This window comes from Petromyzon marinus, chromosome 73, assembly GCF_048934315.1.
Source record: "Petromyzon marinus isolate PM22_M1 ecotype Great Lakes invasive population chromosome 73, UKy_Petmar_22M1.pri1.0, whole genome shotgun sequence".
Taxonomy (NCBI): Eukaryota; Metazoa; Chordata; class Hyperoartia; order Petromyzontiformes; family Petromyzontidae; genus Petromyzon; species Petromyzon marinus.
This window is the reverse complement of record NC_133739.1, coordinates 4,484,073-4,505,752: the sequence shown is the minus strand read 5'-3', so window position 1 is coordinate 4,505,752 and position 21,680 is coordinate 4,484,073. Positions and strand designations below refer to the sequence as shown.

Below are 21,680 nucleotides of genomic sequence, written 5' to 3'. Positions count from 1 at the left end.
TGGGACAGTGTTTAGTCTATGGTGCAGTGTTGAGTCTATGGGGCAGTGTTGAGTCTATGGTGCAGTGTTGAGTCTATGGTGCAGTGCTGAGTCTGTGGTGCAGTGTTGAGTCTTTGGTGCAGTGTTGAGTCTATGGGGCAGTGTTGAGTCTATGGGGCAGTGTTGAGTCTATGGTGCAGTGTTTAGTCTATGGTGCAGTGTTAAGTCTATGGTGCAGTGTTGAGTCTATGGGCAGTGTTGAGTCTATGGGCAGTGTTGAGTCTATGGTGTAGTGTTGAGTCTATGGTGCAGTGTTGAGTCTATGTTCAGTGTTGAGACTATGATGCAGTGTTTAGTCTATGGGACAGTGTTTATTCGATGGGACAGTGTTGAGTCTATGGGACAGTGTTGAGTCTATGGTGCAGTGTTGAGTCTATGGGCAGTGTTGAGTCTATGGTGCAGTGTTGAGTTTTTGTTGCAGTGTTGTGTCTATGGTGTAGTGTTGAGTCTATGAGCAATGTTGAGTCTAAGGCAGTGTTGAGTCTATGGTGTAGTGTTGATTCTATGGGACAGAGTTAGGTCTATGGCAGTGTTGAGTCTACGGTGCAGTGTTGAGTCAATGGGCAATGTTGAGTCAATGGCAGTGTTGAGTCTATGGTGCAGTGTTGAGTCAATGGGCAATGTTGAGTCTATGGCAGTGTTGAGTCTACGGTGCAGTGTTGAGTCTATTGTGCAGTGTTGAGTCTATGGTGAAGTGTTGAGTCTATGGCAGTGTTGAGTCTACGGTGCAGTGTTGAGTCTATGGGCAATGTTGAGTCTATGGGCAATGTTGAGTCTACGGTGCATTGTTGAGTCTATGAGCTTTAAGAGAGGAGTGGAAGAAGGTGAATGTACAGGAGGAAATGGAACATCTCAATAAAGATACAGAATCACCGGATTTCAGGGATCAGTCGAGTCTGGAATCGTTGATGCGAAATTTTAAAATCGAATTCAAAACGAATGTCGCCGCAACCCCGGGAAATCACAACAAGTGTTTATACTGCTGGAGGAAATCCGATGAGCTATAAAGCGCTTTGTTCCCCGGATGTGCGTTATGACAGCATGGGGTCAGAACGTTACAACAGCAAACCACGAGAGGAATGCAAAGCACAAGAAACGTTCAACAAATCTCCCAAACACAAATTGAACTAAACCATCACCGCCATCCTTACCAAGCCAGATCCTCACTGAGGTTTATATAATTTCTTTCAGAACCGTGCATGGCCCATCTAAGCAATGGTAGCCACCCAACAACAAGCGACACTACTACACACGCACAAAGTTGCCCATCATCATCTTTTCGAGCGGCGGCGTTCATTCTAAATGTGCAGCGGGAGAAAGCAATCCACGCAACCATCGCTACGGGGACAGGCGGAGAGGGATGCAAACTCAGCAGCAGGCGTCGTCAGAGTCCGGGATCGAACCCCTCAAACTCCTGCATACAAGGCGAGGGAGAATATACACAGTACACTAAACACTACACTACACTATACACTACACTATACACTAAACTATACACACACTACACTACCCACTAAACTATTCATACATTACACTACACTCTAGAGTACATTATACACCACACTATATACTATACACAGACTATACACTACACACTACACCATACACACACTATACACTACACTACCCACTACACTATACACTACCCACTACACTATACATACACTACACTCTATAGTACACTATACACCACACTATATACTATACACAGACTACACACTACACACACTATACCATACACACACTATACACTACACTATACACTACCCACTACACTATACACACACACACTACACTCTATACTAAACTATATACTACACTATGCACTATACTATACACTACACTACTATACACTACACTATACACACACTACACTACACTCTATAGTACACTATAGAGTGTACACAGACTACACACTACACACACTATACCATACATACACTACACACTACACCATACACACACTATACACTACACTCGATACTACACTATAAACTGTACTATCCACTATACTATACACTACACTACTATACAACACACTAAACACAACGCTACTATATACCCCTACTGCACCATGGCACCCAGGCAGACACTCCCCATGTGATCTAGACGGTTACTCCGTCAATTATCTAAAAACATATCATTTGGTTCTCGCGGTAAAGTCACGTAGATAGAAAATAATAATAATAACAGTGACCAAATTAAAATTAAGGAAAAAAATAAAAATATAAAAACCACGACGTTTCGATCGCAACACATGCGACCGCTTGCGTTGCGATTGAAACGTCTTTTTTTTATTTTTCCTAATCTTATTCCTGCAGTCACGAAACTCCAAAGGCACCTACCTTGGTCGAGGCCATTCTCCCGTTTGGCTCTCCCCGTCTGCCCTCATCCGTCATGCCCAGAAGTTCCTCCTTTGGCTCCGCCGCTGCTGCTGCTGCTGCTTTGCTGCTGCTGCTGCTGCCTGTGAAAGACGACGGGTTTGGTTATTGAACGGTTAACAAAGGACAATAATGTAAGTGGTAAGTAGGAACATTTTATATTGCGCGCTCTGTCGAGTCCAGTCCATCACGAATGCGCATTGATCACGCGTTGAAGAGGGCTCTCGGAAACAACAACAACAACAGCAACACTGTTTTGAGTCTTACTCTTCGAGTGTTTCGGTAAAGTCACGTAGATAAGTTTCAACATTTTTGAAAAATATACAAAAAAAAAGACGTTTCGATCGCAACACAAGCGACCGTCTTCAGGTGGAATTATTAAATTTTGAACCCATCTACGTGACTTAACCGAAACACCCAAACATTATGAATTCCTGCAGTCACGAAAGCTCCAAGTCAGGATTTGTTTTGAGTCTATTACGGAACTGGCTCAGACCCAGGGATGGATCCAGAATATCAGCTGGTGGCGCGTCTCCCGGGTCTTTGGGCCCGGGAGACCCAGAAACTGAGGTGGCAGCATCACCTGAGCGCGAGGTTTTCACGGTGGGCTGTGCAGCAGCGGGACGCCGTGAGCCCCGGACCGTGGTCGAACTCGGCTTGGGTCGGTTGAAGCTGGCGTGTGTTGACACAAGAGCCTAGTACTACTACTAGTACTACTACTAGTAGTACTAGTAGTAGTACTACTAGTACTACTAGTACTACATACTACTAGTACATTCTACTAGTGCTACATACTACTAGTACTACTAGTACTACATACTACTAGTACTACTAGTACTTACTACTACATACTACTACTAGTACATACTACTAGTACTACATACCACTAGTACTACTAGTACTACATACTACTAGTACTACTAGCACTACATACTACTAGTACATACTAGTACTACATACTACTACTAGTACATACTACTACTAGTACATACTACTACTAGTACATACTACTAGTACTACATACTACTAGTACTACATACCACTAGTACTACTAGTACTACATACTACTAGTACTACTAGCACTACATACTACTAGTACATACTAGTACTACATACTACTACTAGTACATACTACTACTAGTACATACTACTACTAGTACATACTACTAGTACTACATACTACTAGTACTACATACCACTAGTACTACTAGTACTACATACTACTAGTACTACATACTACTAGTACTACTAGTACTACATACTACTAGTACAACATACTACTAGTACTACTAGTACTACATACTACTAGTACTACCAGTACTACATACTACTAGTACATACTACTAGTACTACATACTACTAGTACTACTAGTACTACATACTACTAGTACTACTAGTACTACATACTACTAGTACTACATACTACTAGTACTACTAGTACTACATACTACTAGTACTACATACTACTAGTACAACATACTACTAGTACTACATACTACTAGTACTACTAGTACTACATACTACTAGTACTTACTACTACATACTACGACTAGTACATACTACTAGTACATACTACTACTAGTACATACTACTAGTACTACATACCACTAGTACTACTAGTACTACATACTACTAGTACTACTAGTACTACATACTACTAGTACATACTAGTACTACATACTAGTACTACTAGTACTACATACTACTAGTACTACATACTACTAGTACATACTAGTACTATCTACCACTAGTACTACTAGTACTACATACTACTAGCACTACATACTACTAGTACATACTAGTACTACATACTAGTACTTACTACTACTAGTACTACATACTACTAGTACTACATACTACTAGTACATACTAGTACTACATACTAGTACATACTACTACTACATACTACTACTAGTACATACTACTACTAGTACATACTACTAGTACTACATACCACTACTAGTACATACTACTAGTACTACATACTACTAGTACATACTACTAGTACTACATACCACTAGTACTACTAGTACTAGATACTACTAGTACTACATACCACTAGTACCACTAGTACTACATACTACTAGCACTACTAGTACTATATACCACTAGTACTACTAGTACTATCTACCACTAGTACTACTAGTACTACATACTAATAGTACTACATACCACTAGTACTACTAGTACAACATACTACTAGTACATACCACTAGTACAACATACTACTAGTACATACTACTAGTACTACATACCACTACTAGTACATACTACTAGTACTACATACTACTAGTACATACTACTAGTACTACATACCACTAGTACTACTAGTACTAGATACTACTAGTACTACATACCACTAGTACCACTAGTACTACATACTACTAGCACTACTAGTACTATATACCACTAGTACTACTAGTACTATCTACCACTAGTACTACTAGTACTACATACTAATAGTACTACATACCACTAGTACTACTAGTACAACATACTACTAGTACATACCACTAGTACAACATACTACTAGTACATACCACTAGTACTACATACCACTAGTACTACATACCACTAGTACTACATACCACTAGTACTACATACCACTAGTACAACATACTACTAGTACATACCGCTAGTACTACATACCACTAGTACTACATAGCACTAGTACTACATACTACTAGGACGGAGCAGATTGATGGCGACTCTTCGAGACGAGTGGGCATAATTTTTACACAATCCTGTAATTAACAGATAGCCAGTGCAGCTCATCACCTATCAAACTCGTGATCCGATTGCATTTCTGCGTCCTAACTATCAGACGAGCTGCAAGCATTCAACACCGACTGAAGTTGGCGCCGATTAACAGTGCTGGTACAGCCGAAGATGCCGTCCACGCGGCTGATGATGAACGCGTGGATGAGCTTCCTCGCAGTCTCCAGAGTTAGAGCATGATGGACTGTGCGCAGTTGTGGATTAATAATAATGAATAAAATCTATAATGGCCATTCCCCCTGGTAAACCATTCACTCTCCCCCCACTCCACGATCCGAATTGCAAAGTTTTTGAAAGTAAGAAAGCGGAGAGGTTATCTTTTTTTTGGCGGAACGTTTCTTTTAGATTTTGGCAGACGCACAAATGAGCGAAGGGTGCAATGCGATCTGGTCCATGAATCCCTCCACGGTAGAGTTCTGCTCTGCCGCCCTTAACGCGTGGCTACTTAGTGGTAGTTGCGTTATGGGTAATAATAGTAATAATGTATACATATATATCTATGATTGAAGCTTTCGTGACCGCAGGAATTACTATACTCATTGGTTCTTTCGGTAAAGTCACGTATGTAGAAATAAAATTAGTTTTAAAAAATATATCACGACGTTTCGAACGCAACACAAGTGCTCGTCTTCAGGTGAAAATGGCGTAAACCACACAGCGAGGGACATCACACACAGAGGGACATCACACACAGAGGGACATCACACACAGAGAGACATCACACACAGAGAGACATCACACACAGAGGGACATTACACATCACACACAGAGAGACATCACACACAGAGGAACATTACACATCACACAGAGAGAGACATCACACACACAGAGACATCACACACAGAGAGAGACATCACACACACAGAGTGGCATCACACACCGAGTGACATCACACAAAGAGGGACATCAAACACAGAGTGACATCACACACAGAGACATCACACACAGCGAGGGACATCACACACAGAGTGACATCACACACAGAGAGACATCACACACAGAGAGAGACATCACACACAGAGGGACATCACACACAGAGAGACATCACACACAGAGTGACATCACACACAGAGGGACATCACACACAGAGAGACATCACACACAGAGTGACATCACACAAAGAGTGACATCACACACAGAGGGACATCACACACACAGAGACATCACACACAGAGTAACATCACACAAAGAGAGACATCACACACAGAGTGACATCACACACAGAGTGACATCACACACAGAGACATCACACACAGCGAGGGACATCACACACAGAGAGACATCACACACAGCGAGGGACATCACACACAGAGGGACATCACACACAGAGGGACATCACAAACAGAGCACACAGAGAGACATCACACACAGAGAGACATTACACATCACACAGAGAGAGACATCACACACACAGAGACATCACACACAGAGAGAGACATCACACACACAGAGTGACATCACACACCGAGTGACATCACACACAGAGAGACATCACACACAGAGTGACATCACACACAGAGACATCACACACAGCGAGGGACATCACACACAGAGGGACATCACACACAGAGAGACATCACACACAGAGAGACATCACACACAGAGTGACATCACACACAGAGTGACATCACACACAGAGAGACATCACACACAGAGGGACATCACACACAGAGCGACATCACACACAGAGAGAGACATCACACACAGAGGGACATCACACACAGAGTGACATCACACACAGAGACATCACACACAGAGAGAGACATCACACACACAGAGACATCACACACAGAGAGAGACATCACACACAGAGAGACATCACACACAGAGAGACATCACACACAGAGAGAGACATCACACAGAGAGAGAGACATCACACACAGAGAGACATCACACAGAGAGAGACATCACACACAGAGAGAGACATCACACACAGAGGGACATCACACACCGAGTGACATCACACACAGAGTGACATCACACAGAGAGAGACATCACACACAGAGGGACATCACACACAGAGAGACATCACACACAGAGAGACATCACACACAGAGAGAGACATCACACACAGAGAGACATCACACACAGAGTGACATCACACACAGAGTGACATCACACAGAGAGAGACATCACACACACAGAGACATCACACACAGAGAGAGACATCACACACAGAGAGAGACATCACACACAGAGACATCACACACAGAGGGACATCACACACAGAGTGACATCACACACAGAGTGACATCACACACAGAGGGACATCACACACAGAGAGACATCACACACACAGAGAGACATCACACACAGAGTGACATCACACACACAGAGTGACATCACACACACCGAGTGACATCACACACCGAGTGACATCACACACAGAGTGACATCACACACACAGAGTGACATCACACACAGAGAGACATCACACACAGAGAGAGACATCACACACACAGAGAGACATCACACACAGAGTGACATCACACACAGAGTGACATCACACACAGAGGGACATCACACACAGAGAGACATCACACACAGAGTGACATCACACACAGAGAGACATCACACACAAAGTGACATCACACACAGAGTGACATCACACACACAGAGACATCACACACACAGAGTGACATCACACACAGAGTGACATCACACACACAGAGTGACATCACGCACAGAGCACACAGAGAACGGCAAACTGCACAGGGCGGTCATCAAATTAAACAAAAGCTTTGGTAGCACTCTGAGTAGTTTTCCTCAGCTCCCCTACAAGATCCTCCCCTGTGTCAACTGCGACACGACTCTCGCTCCCAACACCGGCCACGGTGCCCCCAAAGAGGACTTTCTGAGCGGTTGACGTGGGTCCTAAATTTCATCGGTTTCTTCGTCTGGCTCTCAGCGCTCAGGCGCGCCATTCGACCTGCAACATCAACGTGCTGGCACGTTGATGCCCTCTCTTCAAAATCCTTGTCCGGTGGTCAAGTGACTCTGGCAATTGAGTCACGTGCCTGCCTATTCTGAGAGGTTGATGAAGGGTCATGGACTAACGTACCACCCAGATAATGCTGAGCCAACCGTGACCCGGTAACGCTCGCGACGTCTCACGTCCACTGATCATATCGTGGTGCGAACATATATGCACCGTTTATTAGGAGCACAATCACTGCTGGTTACACTTTAAAACAGATGACAAGACAGCAAAGGCAAAAAAACCTCCCACTTACTTAGCAAAAGAAAAAAACATGAGATTAATAGATTAATAACGGGCGAGAGAAAAAACATAACATGCACCGTAACGAGAAGAACATTTTCAGCGCGGAGAAAATTAAAATAGAAGTAAAGTAAATCCGTTCGGTCGCCATACCCCCAGATACTCATCCCAATATTCTGGCGGATTCATGAGAGCCTTCACAAGGAGGGAGTGGTGGAGTGGCCAAAACGTCACCAGCCAGTTGGACTATAACGTATCAATGCCGATTGTCCAGCGTATGCCTGGACATAATTTGAACAAGCGCATTGATTTGTCAGGATGTGTAGACTGTGGGGGCCTCCACGTGTGAACGTGATTGTACGTAATAATAAAATGTGATCAACAGGGGGTGTATAGCACAGTCCCTGGACATAATTTGAACAAGCGCATTGATTTGTCAGGATGTGTAGACTGTGGGGGCCTCCACGTGTGAACGTGATTGTACGTAATAATAAAATGTGATCAACAGGGGGTGTATAGCACAGTCCCGCGACATTAGTAAGCCACTGGAGCTATGCACTTTCAAAGAGAAACTGGACATAAAACTAATTTAGTTAGAATATCTGCTCGTTGCGGTGTTTAGTTTGTAGTCCTTCTCCCCGCACCTCAGGATTAGCACGGTTGGCTACGTACGGTGTGAAAGAAGTTCAACATAAATGCATTGCACTATCCACTACAATACACACTACACTTTACACAATGCATACAATACACTATACATTACACTATACATACACTACACACTACACGATAAGCTAAACAACACTATACACACACTACACACTTTACATACACTACACTATACACACATGCTACACACTACACTATACACTGCACTACATACGCCACTACAAAACACTACTATACACCGCAATACTATACACTACAATAGTACATACTATACTACACTGAACTATACACTACACTACTATACACTACACTACTATACACTACACTACTAAACAATATACTACACTACTATACACTACGCTACTATACTATACAATAGTACAAACTACGCGACTATACACTACACTATACACTACTATAAACTACACTAATAAACACTACTATACACTGCACTATAGACTACACTAATTTACACTACACTGCTATACATTACATTATGAACTACACTAGTATAAACTATACACACACCATTACCATTTGATCTGCTTCTTGAGCTGAGTCGTCCGGTGTTTGTCCAGGGCGTACAGATCCACGATCCTCATCCTCTCCTCAATCTCCTGGCACGGCACGGCATGAAGCAGAAGAGCGAGAGCTTGGTGTGACCTCATCAGAAGGCACGTCATTTCAGGCAGTGTGTGGCTTATTCCCCTTTAAAGATAACAATTGTAGAACCCTCCGTTGTCCACGCTAATGATGGGGAGGGACGGCCGCGGATAATTCAACGTCGTTGATAATCCGCGGATCTCTATGCCAAAAACCGATAGATAGATAGATGCAAATCGCTCACCTACTTACTCACCAACTCACTCACTCACTCAATGACACACTCACCCACTCACTCACTGACTTACTCACTCACCCACTCGCCCAGCCACCTTTCCACCCACTCACACACTCACTCACTCACCCACTCAATGACACACTCACTCACACACCCACTCACTCACTCACCCACTCAATGACACACCCACTCACACACCCACTCACACACCCACTCACTCACTCACACAACCACTTACTCACCCACTCAATGACACACTCACCCGCTCACTCACTGACTCACTCACTCACTCCCCCACTCGCCCAGCCACCTTTCCACCCACTCACACACTCACTCACTCACCCACTCAATGAAACACTCACTCACACACCCACTCACTCACTCACCCACTCAACGACACACCCACTCACACACCCACTCACACACCCACTCACTCACTCACACAACCACTTACTCACCCACTCAATGACACACTCACCCGCTCACTCACTGACTCACTCACTCACCCACTCACCCGACCACCTTTCCACCCACTCATACACCCACTCACTCACTCACCCACTCAATGACACACTCACTCACACACCACAATTACTCACCCACTCAATTACACACTCACTGACTTACTCACTCACTCACCCACTCACCCGACCACATTTCCACCCACTCACTCACCCAATCAATGACACACTCACTCACACACCCACTTACTCACCTACTCAATTACACACTCACTCACTCACTGATTCACTCACTCACCCACTCAGCTAACCACCTTTCCACCCACTCACACACCCACTCACTCACTCACCCAACCACCTTTCACTCATTCACCCACTCACCCAACCACCTTTTCACTCACTCGCTCACCCACTCAATCAACCACCTTTTCACTCACTCACTCACTCACCCACTCACCCAACCACCTTCTCACTCACTCACTTACTCACTCACTCAACCAACTTTTCACTCACTCACTCACTCACCCAACCACCTTTTCACTCACTCACTCACTCACCCAACCACCTTTTCACCCACTCACCCAACCACCTTTTCACTCACTCACTCACTCACCCAACCACCTTTTCACCCACCCACCCACCAACTCACCCACTCACCCACCCACCCACTAACTCACTCACTCAATGACACACTCACTCACACACCCACTTACTCACTTACTTAATTACACACTCACTGACCCACTCACTCACTCACTCACCCACTCACCCAACCACCTTTCCACCCACTCACTCACCCGCCCACTCACCCACCCACTCACTGACACTCACTGACACACTCACTCACTCACCGACTCACTCACCCACTCACCCAGCCGCATATCCACCCACACACCCACCAACTCACTGACACTCACCTCCCGTGTGAGCTCAGCGTGCTGGTAAATGTGCGAGGGTTCGCTGCTGGAGCTGCCCACGTCGTTGACGCTCGCCAGTAGGGAGGGGGCTGAAGGCGGCGAGCGCCGTTGCTGGTAGCGCGTCGTGGTGGGAGCGTCGCTCTCGTACGCCGGGTTGTACTTCACCGCGTCCTCCGGCGACGTCGAAAGGCTCCCGCCGCAATCACCCGAGCTGCTGACAAGCACGCCCAAGAGAAAGAGATAGAGAGAGAGGTACTGCACCTTAGCCTCAACACTGCACCGTAGGCTCACCCGACACTGCACCGTAGGCTCAACGCTGACCCATAGACTCGACACTGCTCGTATACTCAGTTTAGATTGGAAGGTATAATGTTGTGATGTATAGTAGTCCAGGTTGTAGCATAGTTATAGCGCAACGCATGACAGAGCAGCGCACCATGGCTGCTTCCTCCTCTTCCCCCCACCCCCCCCCACCCTCCTCTGTTCCGAACATAGATGGACTCGTCCGTCTGAACACAAGCTCGTCGCTCTCCGTGGTGTTAATCCCTCAGGCTAACATCATGCTAATCCCCCAGTTACTGCTAGAGGTGATGGTAGCAGTGGGCAGCGATGGTTCTGGTGGTGGGCTTTCACCAATAAAAGGGCTTCCAGGTCTAAAATGGATACATTACAGCCAGTTATGACTTGAACTGGCTGATAACGTCCTTCCAGTGATTGCTGAGTTTGTACCCATCTTCTCGGTTGAAATTGTGCCTATGTCTGTATATATGGATGGCTCAATGAACAAATCTGTGTTGATAGCCGGTGGGTTTGCACGTTACCTTCGTCTTAGAGAAATCAATTTACTGTGAGCCAGCCTCATTAAAATAATGATCAGCAACGGCCGAAGTATTGGTCCTACCGTCTTTAAAATCTGGCTTCTGTTCACAAACACGGTCCAAGACATGTCGCTTAGTTTCCACAATGCAACTGCTGCCACAGATACAGCTTATTTGGTGGACGCTGGGATATTGCATGTCAGGGATCTTGTCCTTCATACATGGGATTAGATCACGAATGTTTTCTATGGGCAGTGTAGAGTCTATGAGCAGTGTTGAGTTTATGGTGCAGTTTTGAGTGAGTCTATGGTGCAGTGCTAAGTCTATGGTGCAGTGTTGAGTTTATGGGCGGTGTTGAGTCTATGGTGCAGTGTTGAGTCTATGGTGCAGTGTTGAATCTATGGTGCAGTGTTGAGTCTGTGGGCAGTGTTGAATCTATGGTGCAGTGTTGAGTCTGTGGGCAGTGTTGAGTCTATGGTGCAGTGTTGAGTCTATGGGGCAGTGTTGAGTCTATGGTGCAGTGTTGAGTCTATGGGGCTGTGGAGGGAATTAATTAATACCACTCGATAATGGGGCATTGTGTCCTTCCTTTGTTCGTGGCAGCCATAAAGCGCGAGTAGCTGAGTCGGCATGCAGACAACGCTACGCTCTGCATCTTTGTTCAACGGCTAGCCAAAAGCTACAAAGATGACCAGAGTGGACCGGAGTGTACGGCGATTCATGCTCCTTGATCACCTCCGAGTGGTGCGTGTGTGAGCGGTAGTGTAGTAGCGGTTAGCGCGCTGATCTCAGAACCTGGCGACCCGGGTTCGATTCCCGCTCACGGCCAACACCGGTGACGATTATCTGAACCGGTCCTGGGCCTCCCCTAGGTCGACTCAGCCTCAGACACATAAGCAGAGAGTGTCTGTGTTTTGTCTCTATCTCAAAATTAGCAATCTTTGGAAGAACGTAATAAACCAGGTAGGGTGTTGACTGTTATGTTAGCCGACTCTCTGTGTTGTATTGCATTATATTTCTAAGTTTACTCGGTTTGTTTTCTCTTTCATTTCTACCTGATGATGATTGCTTGTGTTGCGATATGAAACGTCGTATGCTAATATTTAATTTAGTTTCTTTCTACGTGACTTTACTGAAATAATCAACGAGTAATCCCTGCAGTGAGGAATGCTCCAAATCAAGTTTCATAGGTGCTACTCGCGATCAGCAAATGCCCTCTCTTAGAGGCTACATGGGTGGTGGGATCCTTGTCTTTGTGAGCTCTTACAATGACGAGCTGCCACCTCCTCCACCTCTCTCCTCCCCCTTGTCTCTCCGTGAGCCCCTGAGTGCGCGCGCCACCACGAACACGATGGCCGAGCAGACGAGCAGGAAGCCGGCGACGGACGCGAGGGAGATGCCCACCACCAGCGGCTCGGACACAAACTCCTGGCAGCGTTCGCCACGGTACCACCAATTCTCTCCCACACGGCACCTGCACAACTCCGGAGGGCGGGTGGAGGAGAAGCGTGGTGGTGATGGTGGTGGTGGGATGGTGGTGGGTTGGGGTGGACAGGGGGGTCAGAGACAGGTGTGTAGTAGTGTATAGTGTAGTGCACAGGTAGTGTGTTGTATCGAGTAGTGTATAGTTGCGCAGTATATAGTGGAGTGTATAGCAGTGTAGTGTATAGTGTAGTGTGCTGTGTATAGTGTTGAGTATATAGCAGTGTAGTGTGTGCTGTGTATAGCGTTGTGTATAGCAGCGTAGTGTGTAGTGTAGTGTGTGTTGTTGTATAGCGTTGTGTATATCAGTGTAGTGTATAGTGTAGCGTGTGCTGTGTATAGTATTGAGTATAGCAGTGTAGTGTATGGTGCATAGCGTGTGCTGTGTATAGTATTGAGTATAGCAGTGTAATGTATAGTGTAGCGTGTGCTGTGAATAGTATTGAGTATAGCAGTGTAGTGTGTAGTGCATAGCATGTGCTGTGTATAGTAATGAGTATAGCAGTGTAGTGTATAGTGCATAGCGTGTGCTGTGTATAGTATTGAGTATAGCAGTGTAGTGTATAGTGTAGCGTGTGCTGTGTATAGTATTGAGCATAGCAGTGTAGTGTATAGTGTAGTGTGTGCTGTGTATAGTATTGAGTATAGCAGTGTAGTGTATAGTGTAGCGTGTGCTGTGTATAGTATTGAGTATAGCAGTGTAGCGTATAGTGCATAGCGTATGCTGTGTATAGTATTGAGTATAGCAGTGTAGTGTATAGTGCATGGCGTGTGCTGTGTATAGTATTGAGTATAGCAGTGTAGTGTATAGTGCATAGCGTGTGCTGTGTATAGTATTGAGCATAGCAGTGTAGTGTATAGTGTAGCGTGTGCTGTGTATTGTATTGAGTATAGCAGTGCAGTGTATAGTGCACAGCGTGTGCTGTGTATTGTTTTGAGTATAGCAGTGTAGTGTATAGTGTAGCGTGTGCTGTGTATAGTATTGAGCATAGCAGTGTAGTGTGTAGTGCATAGCGTATGCTGTGTATAGTATTGAGTATAGCAGTGTAGTGTATAGTGCATAGCATATGCTGTGTATAGTATTGAGTATAGCAGTGTAGTGTAAAGTGTAGTGTGTGCTGTGTATAGTATTGAGTATAGCAGTGTAGTGTATAGTGCATAGCGTGTGCTATGTATTGTATTGAGTATAGCAGTGTAGTGTGTAGTGTAGTGTGTGCTGTGTATAGTATTGAGTATAGCAGTGTAGTGTATAGTGCATAGCGTGTGCTGTGTATAGTATTGCGTATAGCAGTGTAGTGTATAGTGTAGCGTGTGTTGTGTATTGTATTGAGTATAGCAGTGTAGTGTATAGTGTAGCGTGTGCTGTGTATGATATTGAGTATAGCAGTGTAGTGTGTAGTGCATGGCGTGTGTTGTGTATAGTATTGAGTATAGCAGTGTAGTGTATAGTGTAGCGTGTGCTGTGTATAGTATTGAGTATAGCAGTGTAGTGTATAGTGTAGTGTGTGCTGTGTATAGTATTGAGTATAGCAGCATAGTGCATAGCGTATGCTGTGTATAGTATTGAGTATAGCAGTGTATAGTGCATGGCGTGTGCTGTGTATAGTATTGAGTATAGCAGTGTAGTGTATAGTGTAGCGTGTGCTGTGTATAGTATTGAGTATAGCAGTGTAGTGTATAGCGTAGCGTGTGCTGTGTATAGTATTGAGTATAGCAGTGTAGTGTATAGTGCATAGCGTGTGCTGTGTATTGTATTGAGTATAGCAGTGTAGTGTATAGTGTAGTGTGTGCTGTGTATAGTATTGAGTATAGCAGTGTAGTGTATAGTGCATAGCGTATGCTGTGTATAGTATTGAGTATAGCAGTGTAGTGTATAGTGTAGCATGTGCTGTGTATAGTATTGAGTATAGCAGTGTAGCGTATAGTACATAGCGTATGCTGTGTATAGTATTGAGCATAGCAGTGTAGTGTATAGTGCATAGCGTGTGCTGTGTATAGTATTGAGCATAGCAGTGTAGTGTATAGTGCATAGCGTGTGCTGTGTATTGTATTGAGTATAGCAGTGTAGTGTATAGTGCATAGCGTGTGCTGTGTATATTATTGAGTATAGCAGTGTAGTGTATAGTGCATAGCGTGTGCTGTGTATTTTATTGAGTATAGCAGTGTAGTGTATAGTGTAGCGTTTGTTGTGTATAGTATTGAGCATAGCAGTGTAGTGTATAGTGCATAGCGTATGCTGTGTATTGTATTGAGTATAGCAGTGTAGTGTGTAGTGCATAGCATAGTGTATAGTATTGAGTATAGCAGTGTGGTGTATAGTGTAGCGTATGATGTGTATAGTATTGAGTATAGCAGTGTAGTGTATAGTGTAGCGTGTGCTGTGTATTGTATTGAGTATAGCAGTGTAGTGTATAGTGGAGCGTGTGCTGTGTATAGTATTGAGTATAGCAGTGTAGTGTATAGTGCATAGCGTATGCTGTTTATAGTATTGAGTATAGCAGTGTAGCGTATAGTGCATAGCGTATGCTGTGTATAGTATTGAGTATAGCAGTGTAGTGTATAGTGTAGCGTGTGCTGTGTATAGCATTGAGCATAGCAGTGTAGTGTATAGTGTAGCGTGTGTTGTGTATTGCATTGAGTATAGCAGTGTAGCGTATAGTGCATAGCGTATACTGTGTATAGTATTGAGCATAGCAGTGTAGTGTATAGTGCATAGCGTGTGCTGTGTATAGTATTGAGTATAGCAGTGTAGTGTATAGTGTAGTGTGTGCTGTGTATTGTATTGAGTATATCAGTGTAGTGTATAGTGTAGCGTGTGTTGTGTATTGTATTGAGTATAGCAGTGTAGTGTATAGTGTAGCGTGTGCTGTGTATGATATTGAGTATAGCAGTGTAGTGTGTAGTGCATGGCGTGTGTTGTGTATAGTATTGAGTATAGCAGTGTAGCGTATAGTGCATAGCGTATGCTGTGTATAGTATTGAGTATAGCAGTGTAGTGTATAGTGTAGCGTGTGCTGTGTATAGTATTGAGCATAGCAGTGTAGTGTATAGTGTAGCGTGTGTTGTGTATTGCATTGAGTATAGCAGTGTAGCGTATAGTGCATAGCGTATACTGTGTATAGTATTGAGCATAGCAGTGTAGTGTATAGTGCATAGCGTGTGCTGTGTATAGTATTGAGTATAGCAGTGTAGTGTATAGTGTAGCGTGTGTTGTGTATAGTATTGAGTATAGCAGTGTAGTGTGTAGTGCATAGCATATATAGTGTATAGTATTGAGTATAGCAGTGTGGTGTATAGTGTAGCGTATGCTGTGTATAGTATTGAGTATAGCAGTGTAGTGTATAGTGTAGCGTGTGCTGTGTATTGTATTGAGTATATCAGTGTAGTCACTGTAGTGTATAGTGTAGTGTGTGCTGTGTATAGTATTGAGTATAGCAGTATAGTGTGTAGTGTAGCGTGTGCTGTATATAGTATTGAGTATAGCAGTGTAGCGTATAGTGTAGCGTGTGCTGTGTATAGTATTGAGTATAGCAGTGTAGTGTATAGTGTAGTGTGTGCTGTGTATAGTATTGAGTATAGCAGTGTAGTGTATAGTGTAGCGTGTGCTGTGTATAGTATTGAGTATAGCAGTGTAGCGTATAGTGTAGCGTGTGCTGTGTATAGTATTGAGTATAGCAGTGTAGTGTATAGTGCATGCTGTGTATAGCATTGAGTATAGCAGTGTAGTGTATAGTGTAGTGTAGTGTGTGCTGTGTATAGTATTGAGTATAGCAGTGTAGTGTATAGTGTAGCGTGTGCTGTGTATAGTATTGAGTATAGCAGTGTAGTGTATAGTGTAGTGTGTGCTGTGTATAGTATTGAGTATAGCAGTGTAGTGTATAGTGTAGTGTAGTGTGTGCTGTGTATAGTATTGAGTATAGCAGTGTAGTGTTTAGTGCGTGGCGTGTGCTGTGTATTGTATTGAGTATAGCAGTGTAGTGTATAGTGTAGCGTGTGCTGTGTATAGTATTGAGTATAGCAGTGTAGCGTATAGTGCATAGCGTATGCTGTGTATAGTATTGAGTATAGCAGTGTAGTGTATAGTGTAGCGTGTGCTGTGTATAGTATTGAGTATAGCAGTGTAGTGTATAGTGTAGTGTAGTGTGTGCTGTGTATAGTATTGAGTATAGCAGTGTAGTGTGTAGTGCATAGCATGTGCTGTGTATAGTATTGCGTATAGCAGTGTAGTGTATAGTGTATAGTGCATGCTGTGTATAGTATTGAGTATAGCAGTGTAGTGTATAGTGTAGTGTGTGCTGTGTATAGTATTGAGTATAGCAGTGTAGTGTATAGTGCATAGCGTGTGCTGTGTATAGTATTGAGTATAGCAGTGTAGTGTATAGTGCATAGCGTGTGCTGTGTATAGTATTGAGTATAGCAGTGTAGTGTATAGTGTAGTGTGTGCTGTGTATAGTATTGAGTATAGCAGTGTAGTGTATAGTGTAGTGTAGTGTGTGCTGTGTATAGTATTGAGTATAGCAGTGTAGTGTTTAGTGCATGGCGTGTGCTGTGTATTGTATTGAGTATAGCAGTGTAGTGTATAGTGTAGCGTGTGCTGTGTATAGTATTGAGTATAGCAGTGTAGCGTATAGTGCATAGCGTATGCTGTGTATAGTATTGAGTATAGCAGTGTAGTGTATAGTGTAGCGTGTGCTGTGTATAGTATTGAGTATAGCAGTGTAGTGTATAGTGTAGTGTAGTGTGTGCTGTGTATAGTATTGAGTATAGCAGTGTAGTGTGTAGTGCATAGCATGTGCTGTGTATAGTATTGCGTATAGCAGTGTAGTGTATAGTGTATAGTGCATGCTGTGTATAGTATTGAGTATAGCAGTGTAGTGTATAGTGTAGTGTAGTGCGTGCTGTGTATAGTATTGAGTATAGCAGTGTAGTGTATAGTGCATAGCGTGTGCTGTGTATAGTATTGAGTATAGCAGTGTAGTGTATAGTGCATAGCGTGTGCTGTGTATAGTATTGAGTATAGCAGTGTAGTGTATAGTGTAGTGTATAGTGCATGCTGTGTATAGTATTGAGTATAGCAGTGTAGTGTATAGTGTAGCGTGTGCTGTGTATAGTATTGAGTATAGCAGTGTAGTGTATAGTGTAGTGTGTGCTGTGTATAGTATTGAGTATAGCAGTGTAGTGTATAGTGTAGTGTGTGCTGTGTATAGTATTGAGTATAGCAGTGTAGTGTATAGTGCATGCTGTGTATAGTATTGAGTATAGCAGTGTAGTGTATAGTGTATGCTGTGTATAGTATTGAGTATAGCAGTGTAGTGTATAGTGCATAGCGTGTGCTGTGTATAGTATTGAGTATAGCAGTGTAGTGTATAGTGCATGCTGTGTATAGTATTGAGTATAGCAGTGTAGTGTATAGTGCATGCTGTGTATAGTATTGAGCATAGCAGTGTAGTGTATAGTGTAGCGTGTGTTGTGTATTGCATTGAGTATAGCAGTGTAGTGTATAGTGCATAGCGTGTGCTGTGTATAGTATTGAGTATAGCAGTGTAGTGTATAGTGCATAGCGTGTGCTGTGTATAGTATTGAGTATAGCAGTGTAGTGTATAGTGTAGCGTGTGCTGTGTATAGTATTGAGTATAGCAGTGTAGTGTATAGTGTAGCGTGTGCTGTGTATTGCATTGAGTATAGCAGTGTAGTGTATAGTGCATAGCGTGTGCTGTGTATAGTATTGAGTATAGCAGTGTAGTGTGTAGTGCATAGCATGTGCTGTGTATAGTATTGAGTATAGCAGTGTAGTGTATAGTGTAGCGTGTGTTGTGTATTGCATTGAGTATAGCAGTGTAGTGTATAGTGCATGCTGTGTATAGTATTGAGTATAGCAGTGTAGTGTATAGTGTAGCGTGTGCTGTGTATAGTATTGAGTATAGCAGTGTAGTGTATAGTGTAGTGTGTGCTGTGTATAGTATTGAGTATAGCAGTGTAGTGTATAGTGTAGTGTGTGCTGTGTATAGTATTGAGTATAGCAGTGTAGTGTATAGTGCATGCTGTGTATAGTATTGAGTATAGCAGTGTAGTGTATAGTGTATGCTGTGTATAGTATTGAGTATAGCAGTGTAGTGTATAGTGCATAGCGTGTGCTGTGTATAGTATTGAGTATAGCAGTGTAGTGTATAGTGCATGCTGTGTATAGTATTGAGTATAGCAGTGTAGTGTATAGTGCATGCTGTGTATAGTATTGAGCATAGCAGTGTAGTGTATAGTGTAGCGTGTGTTGTGTATTGCATTGAGTATAGCAGTGTAGTGTATAGTGCATAGCGTGTGCTGTGTATAGTATTGAGTATAGCAGTGTAGTGTATAGTGCATAGCGTGTGCTGTGTATAGTATTGAGTATAGCAGTGTAGTGTATAGTGTAGCGTGTGCTGTGTATAGTATTGAGTATAGCAGTGTAGTGTATAGTGTAGCGTGTGCTGTGTATTGCATTGAGTATAGCAGTGTAGTGTATAGTGCATAGCGTGTGCTGTGTATAGTATTGAGTATAGCAGTGTAGTGTGTAGTGCATAGCATGTGCTGTGTATAGTATTGAGTATAGCAGTGTAGTGTATAGTGTAGCGTGTGTTGTGTATTGCATTGAGTATAGCAGTGTAGTGTATAGTGCATGCTGTGTATAGTATTGAGTATAGCAGTGTAGTGTATAGTGCATGCTGTGTATATTATTGAGTATAGCAGTGTAGCGTATAGTGCATAGCGTGTGCTGTGTATAGTATTGAGTATAGCAGTGTAGTGTATAGTGTAGTGTGTGCTGTGTATAGTATTGAGTATAGCAGTGTAGTGTATAGTGTAGTGTGTGCTGTGTATAGTATTGAGTATAGCAGTGTAGTGTATAGTGCATAGCGTGTGCTGTGTATAGTATTGAGTATAGCAGTGTAGTGTATAGTGCATAGCGTGTGCTGTGTATAGTATTGAGTATAGCAGTGTAGTGTATAGTGTAGTGTGTGCTGTGTATAGTATTGAGTATAGCAGTGTAGTGTATAGTGTAGTGTGTGCTGTGTATAGTATTGAGTATAGCAGTGTAGTGTTTAGTGCATGGCGTGTGCTGTGTATTGTATTGAGTATAGCAGTGTAGTGTATAGTGTAGCGTGTGCTGTGTATAGTATTGAGTATAGCAGTGTAGCGTATAGTGCATAGCGTATGCTGTGTATAGTATTGAGTATAGCAGTGTAGTGTATAGTGTAGCGTGTGCTGTGTATAGTATTGAGTATAGCAGTGTAGTGTATAGTGTAGTGTAGTGTGTGCTGTGTATAGTATTGAGTATAGCAGTGTAGTGTGTAGTGCATAGCATGTGCTGTGTATAGTATTGCGTATAGCAGTGTAGTGTATAGTGTATAGTGCATGCTGTGTATAGTATTGAGTATAGCAGTGTAGTGTATAGTGTAGTGTAGTGCGTGCTGTGTATAGTATTGAGTATAGCAGTGTAGTGTATAGTGCATAGCGTGTGCTGTGTATAGTATTGAGTATAGCAGTGTAGTGTATAGTGCATAGCGTGTGCTGTGTATAGTATTGAGTATAGCAGTGTAGTGTATAGTGTAGTGTATAGTGCATGCTGTGTATAGTATTGAGTATAGCAGTGTAGTGTATAGTGTAGCGTGTGCTGTGTATAGTATTGAGTATAGCAGTGTAGTGTATAGTGTAGTGTGTGCTGTGTATAGTATTGAGTATAGCAGTGTAGTGTATAGTGTAGTGTGTGCTGTGTATAGTATTGAGTATAGCAGTGTAGTGTATAGTGCATGCTGTGTATAGTATTGAGTATAGCAGTGTAGTGTATAGTGTATGCTGTGTATAGTATTGAGTATAGCAGTGTAGTGTATAGTGCATAGCGTGTGCTGTGTATAGTATTGAATATAGCAGTGTAGTGTATAGTGCATGCTGTGTATAGTATTGAGTATAGCAGTGTAGTGTATAGTGCATGCTGTGTATAGTATTGAGCATAGCAGTGTAGTGTATAGTGTAGCGTGTGTTGTGTATTGCATTGAGTATAGCAGTGTAGTGTATAGTGCATAGCGTGTGCTGTGTATAGTAT

The 21,680-nt window shown here is 43.2% G+C and overlaps 1 protein-coding gene across 3 annotated transcripts in view; it reads right to left on the bottom strand.

The window, feature by feature from the left end:
• Positions 1-21,680, bottom strand: part of LOC116957390 (uncharacterized) — a 96,475-nt gene that overhangs the window by 1,391 nt on the left and 73,404 nt on the right. For 2 of the 3 annotated variants that reach the window (XM_032979510.2, XM_076055856.1), the window contains exons 16-19: positions 13,392-13,598; positions 11,307-11,520; positions 9,622-9,704; positions 2,385-2,503 (exon numbers count right to left, since the gene is read on the bottom strand). In XM_032979510.2, the coding sequence (XP_032835401.2) occupies positions 2,428-2,503; positions 9,622-9,704; positions 11,307-11,520; positions 13,392-13,598 (580 nt within the window). In that variant the 3' untranslated portion in view covers positions 2,385-2,427. The remainder of the gene's footprint in view (positions 1-2,384; positions 2,504-9,621; positions 9,705-11,306; positions 11,521-13,391; positions 13,599-21,680) is intronic. The other variant, XM_076055855.1, reaches the window with a different exon arrangement.